This window comes from Stomoxys calcitrans, chromosome 5 (genome assembly GCF_963082655.1).
Source record: "Stomoxys calcitrans chromosome 5, idStoCalc2.1, whole genome shotgun sequence".
In the NCBI taxonomy this organism is placed as follows: Eukaryota; Metazoa; Arthropoda; class Insecta; order Diptera; family Muscidae; genus Stomoxys; species Stomoxys calcitrans.
In genome coordinates this window covers 139571022-139582845 of record NC_081556.1, presented here as the reverse complement: position 1 = coordinate 139582845, position 11824 = coordinate 139571022, and the positions used below count along the sequence as shown (strand labels likewise).

At 38.5% G+C, this 11824-nt stretch overlaps 3 protein-coding genes across 3 annotated transcripts; all 3 read left to right on the top strand.

Moving 5' to 3' along the window:
• Positions 1-4188: 4188 nt before the first annotated feature.
• LOC106090797 (DNA polymerase epsilon subunit 2) lies at positions 4189-5940 on the top strand. The gene is made up of 2 exons (XM_013257102.2): positions 4189-4912; positions 4973-5940. Exons 1-2 carry the CDS (start codon positions 4210-4212, stop codon positions 5845-5847), a joined length of 1578 nt encoding a protein of 525 aa, XP_013112556.1. The 5' UTR covers positions 4189-4209; the 3' UTR covers positions 5848-5940.
• Positions 5941-7821: 1881 nt separating this feature from the next.
• LOC106090800 (large ribosomal subunit protein mL52) lies at positions 7822-8529 on the top strand. Its single transcript, XM_013257106.2, has 3 exons — positions 7822-7939; positions 8006-8151; positions 8236-8529. The coding sequence occupies exons 1-3, from the start codon at positions 7891-7893 to the stop codon at positions 8425-8427; spliced, it is 387 nt and encodes a 128-aa protein (XP_013112560.2). The 5' UTR covers positions 7822-7890; the 3' UTR covers positions 8428-8529.
• Positions 8530-8643: 114 nt separating this feature from the next.
• Positions 8644-11436, top strand: LOC106090799 (small ribosomal subunit protein uS15m). Its single transcript, XM_013257105.2, has 3 exons — positions 8644-8943; positions 9008-9141; positions 10887-11436. The coding sequence occupies exons 1-3, from the start codon at positions 8726-8728 to the stop codon at positions 11372-11374; spliced, it is 840 nt and encodes a 279-aa protein (XP_013112559.2). The 5' UTR covers positions 8644-8725; the 3' UTR covers positions 11375-11436.
• Positions 11437-11824: the final 388 nt, after the last annotated feature.

The window sequence follows — 11824 nt, the reverse complement described above, 5'->3', positions numbered from 1 at the left end:
GCATCTCTTCTTAGGCAAAAAAGGATAAAAGAAAAGATTTGCTCTGCTATTAGAGCGATATCAAGATAGTGTCCGGTTTAGACCACAATTAAATTATATGTTGGAGACCTGTGTAAAATGTCAGCCAATTCTATGGTTGCCCAAAAAGTAATTGCGTATTTTTCATATAGTCGGCGTTGACAAAATTTTTCAACGGCTTGTGACTCTGTAATTTCTTTCTTTCTTCTGTCAGTTATCAGCTGTTACTTTTAGCTTGCTTTAGAAAAAAGTGTAAAAAAAGTATATTTGATTAAAGTTCACCCTAAGCTTTATTAAAAATGCATTTACTTTCCGCAATTACTTTTTGGGCAACCCAATAATAAGAATTGCGCCCTTTGGGGGCTCAAGAAGTAAAATAGAGAGATCGATTAACATGGGAGCTGTATCGGGCTATAGACCGATTCAGACCATAATGAACACGTATGTTGATGGTCAAGAGAGGATCCGTCGTACAAAATTTCAGGCAAATCGGATAATAATTGCGACCTCTAGAGACTCAAGAAGTCAAGATCCCCAGATCGGTTTATATGGCAGCTATATCAGGTTATGAACCGATTAAAACCTTATTTGACACAGTTGTTAAAAGTTAAAATAAAATACGTCATGCAAAATTTCACCCAAATCGGATAGGAATTGCGCCCTCTAGAAGCTCAAGAAGTCAAGCCCCCAGATCTGTTTATATGACAGCTATATCAGGTTATGAACTGATTTGAACCATACTTGGCACAGTTGTTGGAAATTATAACAAAATACTTCGTGCAAAAATTCATTCTAATCGGATAAGAATTGCGCCCTCTAGAAACTCAAAAAGTCAAGTCCCCAGATCTGTTTATATGACAGCTATATCAGGTTATGAACTGATTTGAACCATACTTGGCACACTTGTTGGACATCATAACAAAACACGTCGTGCGAAATATCGTTCCAATCGGATAAGAATTGCGCCCTCTAGAAGCTCAAGAAGTCAAGCCCCCAGATCTGTTTATATGACAGCTATATCAGGTTATGAACCGATTTGAACTATACTTGGCACACTTGTTGGACATCATAACAAAATACTTCGTGCAAAAATTCATTCAAATCGGATAATAATTGCGACCTCTAGAGGCTCAAGAAGTCAAGATCCCAGATCGGTTTATATGACAGCTATATCAGGTAATAAACCGATTTGAACCATACTTGGCACAGTTGGTGGATGTCATAACAAATTACTTCGTGCCAAAATTCATTCAAATCGGATAATAATTGCGACCTCTAGAGGCTCAAGAAGTCAAGATCCCAGATCGGTTTATATGGCAGCTATATCAGGTTATAAACCGATTTGAACCATACTTGGCACAGTTGGTGGATATTATAACAAATTACTTCGTGCCAAAATTCATTCAAATCGGATAAGAATTGCGCCCTCTAGAAGCTCAAGAAGTCAAGTCCCCAGATCTGTTTATATGACAGCTATATCAGGTTATAAACTGATTTGAACCATACTTGGCACAGTTGTTGGACATCATAACAAATTACTTCGTGCCAAAATTCATTCAAATCGGATAAGAATTGCGCCCTCTAGAGGCTCAAGAAGTCAAGACCCAAGATCGGTTTATATGGCAGCTATATCAGGTTATGGACCGATTTGACCCATACTCGGCACAGTTGTTGGATATCATAACAGAACACGTCCTGCAAAATTTCATTCCAATCGGATAAAAATTGCGCACTCTAGAGGCTCAAGAAGTCAAGACCCAAGATCAGTTTATATGACAGCTATATCTGGTTATGAACCGATTTGAACTATACTTGGCACACTTTTTGGACATCATAACAAAACCCGTCGTGCGAAATTTCATTCCAATCGGATAAGAATTGCTACCTCTAGAGGCTCAAGAACTCAAGACCCAAGATCGGTTTATATGGCAGCTATATCAGGTTATGGACCGATTTGACCCATACTCGGCACAGTTGTTGGATATCATAACAGAACACGTCGTGCAAAATTTCATTCCAATCGGATAAAAATTGCGCACTCTAGAGGCTCAAGAAGTCAAGACCCAAGATTGGTTTATATGACAGCTATATTAAAACATGGACCGATGTGGCCCAATTACAATACCAACCAACCTACACTAATAAGAAGTATTTGTGCAAAATTTCAAGCTGCTAGCTTTACAACTTCGGAAGTTAGCGTGCTTTCGACAGACAGACAGACGGACGGACATGGCTAGATCGACATAAAATGTCACGACGATCAAGAATATATATACTTTATGGGGTCTCAGACGAATATTTCGAGTAGTTACAAACAGAATGACGAAATTGGTATACCCCCCATCTTATGGTGGAGGGTATAAAAATGGAGCGAACTAGTAACATACACAAAATCAGAGTTGCATTAATCACTGATTTTGACTGTTAGTGTACTCAATATTTGTTGTTGGGCAACTGCCATTACCTGTAAATGAATATATGCAGCCAAGACATTTATGTCTCCACTGAAATATAGTTGTTTAGATAACAAGATGGCGACAAACATCCATTTATAATGTTGCCCGATTTTTAATTATTTTTGGCTTATAAAGTACATACGTATTTCATGTTACCAGAGGGGATAGAAACGTGCACTGTTACGCATAGGAAGAAAAAACTTCTTCAATGCCTATTAAGTCACCTTGCTACGCAATGAAAATTTTGTTTGAGCTGCGTACCAGCAAGCGAAAATTTCGTTTAGAATAAGTCAAGGCATTTCTTTCGGGAACAAAATTTTGCCATTTAAAGACAACATTCTAATGGAATTGCTCTTAAAAACTCTACACATTATAGTAGGAGATTAGGATCATTTGGGGGTGGGCTCCGTTCACATTTGTTTTCCCTTCTTCATTGTGGGTCGTACACAAATGCAACGACATTAGAGGAATACCTAAAGGAAATGGAAATTATCAAACGAATCATAACGGACGCTGTAAAATGTTTGCAACTCAAAGACAAAGATGGATTGAAGGGACCATGGCAAAGATTATCATCAAAAGCCAAGTTGTGAATTTACTTATGAACCTTATTCGACAAAGAGAAGAGAAGCAGAAAATAAAACAACCCATTATGATAAACATAACAAGCAATAAGCAAATAAAAGTAGTTGTTATAATAGTGGAGAAAACCCATGAACTGAAATAACAACTTTTGAACTCATAAAGAGGAAGTAGCGCACAGCAAAGGCAAGGGAAGAGCGAAGCAAAATATCATCATTTAATGTGATTCACTTAAAGGACACAGAAAAATATGAGACAAATAAAAGGAAATCTCTGCCAAAGCAACAATTGTGGATGTCAGTCTGTCACAAAAATGCTATACGGTCACTTACTCTACCACTCAGTCTTCATCAGCATTGACCGTCCACTCACCTCTCCACTTTCAAGTAAGCCAAGTCCGAGGAAACTAAACTAAACGCCATCCTATTGTGTAGACAATAGGATGGCGACAAACATCATCAAACATTTAATAATTTTTGGCAAATAAAGTGCTTATGTACACAGTTCATAAGTATAAAAAAGTATGCAATCAATGTATTGGGTTGCCCAAAAAGTAATTGCGGATTTTTTAAAAGAAAGTAAATGCATTTTTAATAAAGCTTAGAATGAACTTTAATCAAATATACTTTTTTTACACTTTTTTTCTAAAGCAAGCTAAAAGTAACAGCTGATAACTGACAGAAGAAAGAATGCAATTACAGAGTCACAAGCCGTTGAAAAAATTTGTTAACGCCGACTATATGAAAAATCCGCAATTACTTTTTGGGCAACCAATATCTAGAAATTAACATTTTTGCAACACACTTACCCTTTGGCACCGTAAATGGAGTTATATTGCTATCCATAATCGACCTATAAGAAAAAATTTCATTGGAATTTTATTTTTAGAGAAAAGTTCATAGAAATTTATAAAAATTTAATTAAAATCATTCATTTTAAACTTGGTTTGTTTTTGGTTTTGTCGCCTTCTACAGCGACCTCTGTGATATTTTTCTTAAAACTACACCTTTATTAATATTTGACATACTCTATAACCCTACGCGCGAAATTAGGACTGGGCTTCTAGTTGATCGGCGCGCAAAATTGACAGCTGTTGCATTGTTTTGTTTACATTTTGCTTGGGATGCAAAAAAGCTAAAGAATATCCAGAGAAATGGACGATTTGGCTAAACTGAAAAAGAAGATCACTACTTCGTTCAAATTAAGTGGATTTTTGATACGTTCCGAAAATAGCATCTTCCTGGCCGAACAATTGGCTCCCTTCGATGAGAATGAACGCGAAAAATGGCTTACAATCATTACCGAGAATCTGCAGAATCAACGTTTGAAATCGACCCATGTGGAAAGAGCCGCTTTGGAAAAGGCCATCAATGAGATCAATCGAGTTGGTTTGGATGAGGGAGAGAGTGTTTTCTCGGTCATAGATGCCTTCTCTGTGCCTCGGTATGTTTATAACAAGCAAAACAAAAAATTTGAATTGGATACAGAACATCGCTCGATATTGGCAAAGACTACTATGAAATCGTCACAAATGAAGCAGCGTTATGAGATGCTGTTGCAGAAGACTCTTAGACATGAATTGTTTGCCCCAGCGGTAATTGAAAATGGTGTCTCAGCCGAGAGCAGAGTCAAAAAGTTCAAATTACTTTATTGCGAGAATCTATTGGCCAATTCAGCCGTGGAGGAGGCGGTCGTTCTGGGCCTGCTAACCCAACTGAAGGAGGGCAAGTTCTTCATAGAGGATCCCACGGGAAGTGTAGAGTTGGATTTAAGTGGCGCCAAATTTCATGCTGGTTTCTTTTGTGAGGGTTGTTTCGTTTTGGCTGAAGGGTCCTATGCTGGGGGAGTCTTGAAGGGTAGGTTAGGCATTTTGTGTTGTTATAAAAATGTATAACTTCTGTGAGTTTTACTTTCAGTTGATGGCCTAGGCTTTCCACCTGCTGAACCTGCCACTAGCAGTCGTGCCTTCTTTGGCACCCAAAACAGCTGGGGCGGCGAATCATCAAAACTACTTAAATATTCAGCTAGACTACAGGAACTGGAAAGATCTAATACTGAAGCTACCATAGTATTTTTATCTGATGTTCGTTTAGATATACCTGTGGTAATGGAAAAACTTAGAATGCTTTTTGTAGGCTACGATTCTTGTCCGCCTGTAGCTATAGTCCTGATGGGTCCCTTCGCAGCGTCTGAGAGACAACATCATGCCCTTAAGCAACATCTTAACGCATTGGGAGCTCTGGCCAATGGCTGCGAACAATTGAAAAAACAAACTGAACTAATACTTATACCCTCAAGTGAAGATCCTTCGGGTCCAAATATTTTTCCACGTTCCCCTATACCGAAGACCCTGGCAGCCGGTCTGCTTAAAGTTTGGCCTCGCACCCGTCTGGCAACGAATCCTTGTCGTTTACAATATTGTACTCAACAAATAGTAGTATGCCGTCTCGATTTAATGGCCAAATTTTGTCGCAATACCCTGCATTTCCCTCCAGATACCTCAAAGATTGAACAGCACTTTGCACGCACCCTAATATGTCAAGGACATCTGACACCTATACATCCCATCGCTATGCCTGTTCACTGGGACTATGATGCGGCCTTGTGGTTGTATCCCTTGCCCGATTTAATTGTTATAGGAGACTCTTGCCAGAGTTTTCAAACTTCACAGCACGGTTGTACGGTATTGAATACAGGATCATTTGTCAAATCGAAATTTTCTTTCAAAGTCTACATACCGCACAATAAAACTATCGAAGACTCGGAAATACCGGACAATATGGATGAATAGTTTATAAGAATAATATATGCATATGGTTTAATTTTTGTTTTAAGTTATTAGAAGTTTTTCTTTTAATAAAGGTTTTTTTTTGGTTTTTAATAAAAAATAAAATTTATCCGGGCGATTGGGGAATGCATGAGGTGGTGTAGTCTTAACGCGAGGACGTCGAGTAGCAGTGATGACATATTTACGAACAGTAGACAGGACATAAGGGCAATAACAACCAGGATGTTAAAAACACAAACTGTCTTGGAATGTAAGAAGATTAACTCCTCTGAAGATGGCATCATCCGCATTGTTTGGGTGTCGGGCCGTAGAGGAGTAAGGGAGAATGAGAAAGCAGACGATTTAGCAGTGATGGCCAGAGAACTGCCGTCAATAAACTTAAACTTAATAAACTTAACCCGAAGCCTTTCGAGACGACGCAGTTCGAGTTAAGGGTGTGGGCGACAATTGCGCATGTAACCCTGTGTATCAGGGAAACGGTCGGTAGAAAGGTCCAGATCGTGAGAAGACGAGGCTATTAGAGAAAGGAAGTAAGAAGGAGGTCAGTATAGCTTTGGGTCACACATAGGACTACGAGCTCACTTATATAAAATCGGCGCGGCAAGTGATAGCATGTGTAGGGCATGTAGGGAAGATGATGAGTCGTTGGAGCATTTCCTGTATTAACGGCACTTAGGTGGGGACACAATACCAGACATTAACCAACTTAGGGGCGTGGCAAAGAAAACAATTAAGGATTTTGTAAGTAGCACGAAATTTAGCATTTAGAGCGTACAACAAGCCGATTACTGGCTTAGGTGCATGTCCATAATGGCATGGGACGGATTCATATCAGCACCCTATTTTCAACCTAACCTAAGTCTTTTTCAAGTCCACATTCTTATTTTGTTGGTAGATATGTAATCGTAACTTTTCATTAGATACCCATATTACAAAGAATGGACACGGCACGGGATAGTTGTAAGTACCACACAGGCTAAAACATTGAGATTCGATCTGTGTGGTGTTCATTGCTGTCTCGAGAAACTGAACACAGGTTGTGGTTAGTGGAATGCTCCATACGGAGTAGCTGCACGGCAGTCGGGGACAATCAGCGGTATCGAGCGGAAAGTCTCAGTGAGAGGCCGGGTGACACCGGCTCTTGCACAAGGCGCCTTTAAATAATCAATGGCCAACTTGTTCCCGCGGCGATCAGTCCTTTGGACCAGAACGAGATGCTCACACAGGAGCTTGACGAAGATCGCCACCTCCACATGAAAAGTAGCTACAAAAACAAAGAATGAAACACTTTTCAGCTTGGGGGAAATTATTGCATTCTGGTGTCTCTTGTTCCAAAAATAACATTCATATAATTTTTCCTTGAAACAAAACCCAATTGTGCTCCAAATTCCATCAAGTGCACTTTATATATTGCATTTTTATACTTTTTGGTGTAATATTAAACTTATAAAAATGTCATAAATTCACTCAAATTTGAAGAAAAAGTTCTCGAAATTCAATTTTGGATAGTTGTTGTTGTTCTAGCATGTGTGTTGTTCACTGAGCGGCAGCCCTTGCCGATAAAGGACTCCATGGGGTCAACCCGGTACGTGCAAACGGTTGGGATTGCCTATTATATATATTATATGTACGTACTCAAGGCGGTTTTAAAAAGGTGGTCTCATGCGAACAGTCGTTAACAGCTGGCCAGGTTCCACTGTACTAAGATGACAGATTTTTGTTTGCATTCTCTTTGTTGTTATCTTCTTTCTCACATATTCCCTGCTCATGTACGCACACGTATACACACACGCACACACATTTCTTTGGTGTGTTGGCAAAAATACGATCAGATTGATGACAGATTGCACCATATGATTTGTGGTTGTTGTACAAATGAGACCACCTTTAACCACTTTCAACTGCCACTGTTAATGCTATTCATAGTGAGATATTAGCCCGCGATTTCATTATGTTGACATATCTTTTCAATCTACCGGCAACACTGCATAGGTTATGTTTTGACAGAAATCAGAAGTTGAGGTAAAAAATTAAAAATTTACAAAAATGATCAGAATAACAAACAATGCAGGAAAATTAATGAATATTGGCTTCAGTAAGTAGGCTTTGTCAATTTATACAACATAAGCTTGTCATAGACCTCTTTTTCCATTCATGGCAGCACGCAGTGTGTCATGTACAACGAAGCTGTCCATTGACCAGAGGTGGCGTGAAGAAAAAGGTTTGCCGGCCAATCCCAATGCCTATGGACCTCTTTCAAACTTGCCCGACTACACATATCTGGATGGCAGAGCTACACCTATGGGAGTAAGTAGAATGTACTATTGAATACCTTATTGTCATTTGTGCTTATGAAACTTTGGCATGTTCCTTTTCCCAATTGTATGGTAGTCCAATCAGAGAAAACGCATAGTGAAACAACAGGAAATAGCAGCCAAGATTGTTACACTCAACAAGGAATTGGATATGGCCAAACAGAGATTCCAGCATTTGAAGCAAAAGGAACAGGAGGACCGCCAAAAGGTTATGCAAGCTAAACTGAAACCCAAAGGCAAGCTGTTGTTGACGAAACAAGCAAAGTAAAGCATTAGGGGCCATAGAAATGCTGACCATATGCAAAGTAAACTAAAATTTATTATAAGTCATTTGTTATAAAATAAAACTGGATGGATAAAACCAAAAAAATTGTTTAAATTGCATTAAATTCATTAATAAACCATTTCTGAAATGTAAATCATCAGGGCTGCCATATTGTTTTGACAGTACAACATCAACTGTTCATGTTGACAGCTGGTGCTGTGACATAACCCCATTTAGTTGTTTCACTCATTTGCAAGAAAACAAGCAAACATTGGAATTATTAAATAATTCTAAGTAAAAAATGAACCAGATAACTCCAATTCTTCGTACAAGTGCAAATTTAGTCAATCGCCAAGTGGTCAGACAATATGCATTTAAATCGGATTTAAAAATAAAATGGGTACGTCCCGAGAAAATCTCTTGCATACGTCCAGAGAAGAGTGGGGACTGTTCCAAGTTGCCGGCGGTAAATTCTAAAGAATTGATGCTGGGTTTCAACAAATCCAAGGAATTGGAAACGTAACTTATTAATAAATTGAGAAAAAATTGATAGACTTGTTAATTATTTAATTTTGTTTTTTAGTGCTGATGATACTGTTAAATCCCTATTTGAGTTGGGTAACAATCCAAACTTTCACACTTCCAGGTATTATAGTGATCAATTGATTAAAGAAGTCCAAAGACATCAACTTGACTATGGATCTATGGAAGCAAAATGTAAGCAGTTATTGTATGCCACTGGCAAAAATGACATTAGAGTTCCGGCCGGGCCGAACTTTTGTAACCCCCCAACATGGCCTGCTTTATATGAGAAATTTGGGACTTACATTACTAGGCACTTAATATTATATTGGAATATGAAACTTACTTAAATCTTTAACGTACGACACGAGATGGTGGATGCCAAAGGTTTGAGTGATTTTAACTTGGCAAAGTCCAAGTCAATCTTAGTTCCTCCTTCATCTTAGGTGGGTGAACGCTCCTCGTGATGATATTTATAGTAACCATCATTAACAACCGTAAGCGTATCTGACCGTTGCGCCATTTTTTCTAGTTCTTAGATACAGAAACATTTTTGAGGTGTTGGGCCAGGTACTCGCCCTTGCAGAAAACAAAAAAAATTCATACTGTAAAGACACAAAAATAGAAAAAATTTACTATCAATTGTTGACGACCGCCGTAAACGTTTTAAGGACCATACACTTGTCCGATTATAGCGTGTTTGATGTTTGTCCCCATTGTAACCTTGGACCAGTATCATACGCCTCGTGTTTAGCTGTCCCGCTAATTCTACCCGACTTGGACCAAATCCATCTGGACGCTCCCCAACTTAGTCGCAGAGTATCTACATATGGATATTTAATAGAACAATACCGTTGGATGGCGGAATATATTATAGATACCATTATACAAGACATAAGCCAGCAATCCAATAAGGGATATCTCGTGACGTTTCTTACAGATAGTCTCTTATAAAATTTGATTGTCGACGAATTCACTAACCGTGTCCACTAACAAGTCGGCACAGTTTTTTTGTTTATTGAGAAATTTAAAATTTTATATAATTTTTCTTCGAAAAACGAACGCTCTTCAAAGGATATCGTAACAGACCTGTCACTTGAATTGTCAAGAGGCATGATAACATCATTGTTCACAATGTCGCTTAAAATGTCATGCATGATTTTCGCGACTATATGAAAATGTCATCGACGATTTGTGTGGGCTGTCGGCTATATGTCAACGATTTTACATGGTCACTCCCCTTCCTTTAAGACGTCTTGACGACGCGACCTGCTGGGAAGCTTGGTTATGGGTTTGTAGTTAGTCAGGGACCAATACATCTACGGTCGTATTAACAAAACTTGATGAAGCCTTAAGGTTAGGTTCATTGAAGTCTTTATTTAAAATAGGTTTATTTGACAGTTCTAGAGTTGAAAAGTGTAGCCTTCTTGGCTTGAGGCTAATAAACTTAAGAGCGTCAAAAAGACATGATAGTTAGGTTAGGTGAGGGCGTGGAATTTCTTTTCTTTTATTTCCATTCATTTTTCATCCGCACTGCTTTTTCTTTCTGGTTATCACTATGGTCCAAACTGGCGGCCATCGAGTGAGCTTATCTATTCATAGTGGGCTACCTATTCAACCTAAAACTAGGTTAAGCTATGGTTGGGTGGAATTAAGGGTAAGGTTAGGTTTACTTCAAGTCCTTAAGTCGTCCATTGTGTTCGCCCTAGAAGAAAGAGAAATGCAGATAGCGATACACCTAAGTAAGGTGCAAGACAGCAGTAAAGACAGAAAAACCAAAACCAATGCACAAGACAAAAAAGTAGGGAACCAGACGATTCGAGGAGAAACTCTCCGGTGAGAGTAGGGTCCAGCTAGCCAATTCAGGCACAGTAATTCCAAATATTTTACATTTATATACTAACTTATAAAAAATGTATCTTATCATTAATTTTTTTTAGTGGCCGGCATGACAGTTTTTATTAGACGCTATCAACAATATATGGAAGAACACCCTCGAGATAAGAAACGCAAAGTCATGCTTAAAGAAATGATTGAAAAACGCAAAAAATTCCTGAAATATTTGCGTCGTTGGGACTACAGGCGTTTCGAATGGATATTGGAAAAATTGGATTTGGTTTATAAACCTCCGCCAGCCAAATTCCATTGGATAACACGCAAAGAATCATTGCAAAAGCTAACTGATATCCACTGTGAAAATTTGAAACAGCAAAAATTAGCAGAATATCGTAAAACGCTGGAAGAACAACAGATTCCATTTTTAGAGGATGCTATTAAGAAAATGCAGTTTGTACGCCAAGAGCAACTTGATTTGGGAATTCCCGTGACCATAACAGAAGAGGACATAGCCGAACACAAAAATAAACTCATCGAACTGAAACAATTCAGGGACGAAACTAAAGCCGCAATTAAAACTACAAACATTTAACGACAATCGTTTGTTATTAAATTTTTAAGTATCCAATAAAAAAATTGTCGTCTTATAAAAAAGTTGAAGTTTGTTTTACGTTTGGTCCCTCGTTAGATTTCAAGCATTGAAACGTTTTGGTTTAAGAAGTTCACGGGACATATTAATGTTTTTATTAACAAAATATAGAACTTAAATTTTTCTATAAGTGGAGGGCTAGAAGACTAAACTAAGCCCATAAACATTCCGTTAAGGTACTTGGGATACTTCTCTCATATCAATGAGTGCAGTCCGATTAATGTAAAAACTCAATGCTAAGGGGCCTCCTTTTTATTGCTGAGTCCGAACGAAGTGGTAGCGAAGTTTTAACATGATAGAATACCTCACAAATGTAGCCGGCATTAGTAAGGAAATACCACCGCTGAAAAATTTTCTGGTGTTCATGCCGGGATTTGAACCCATGCCTTAGGC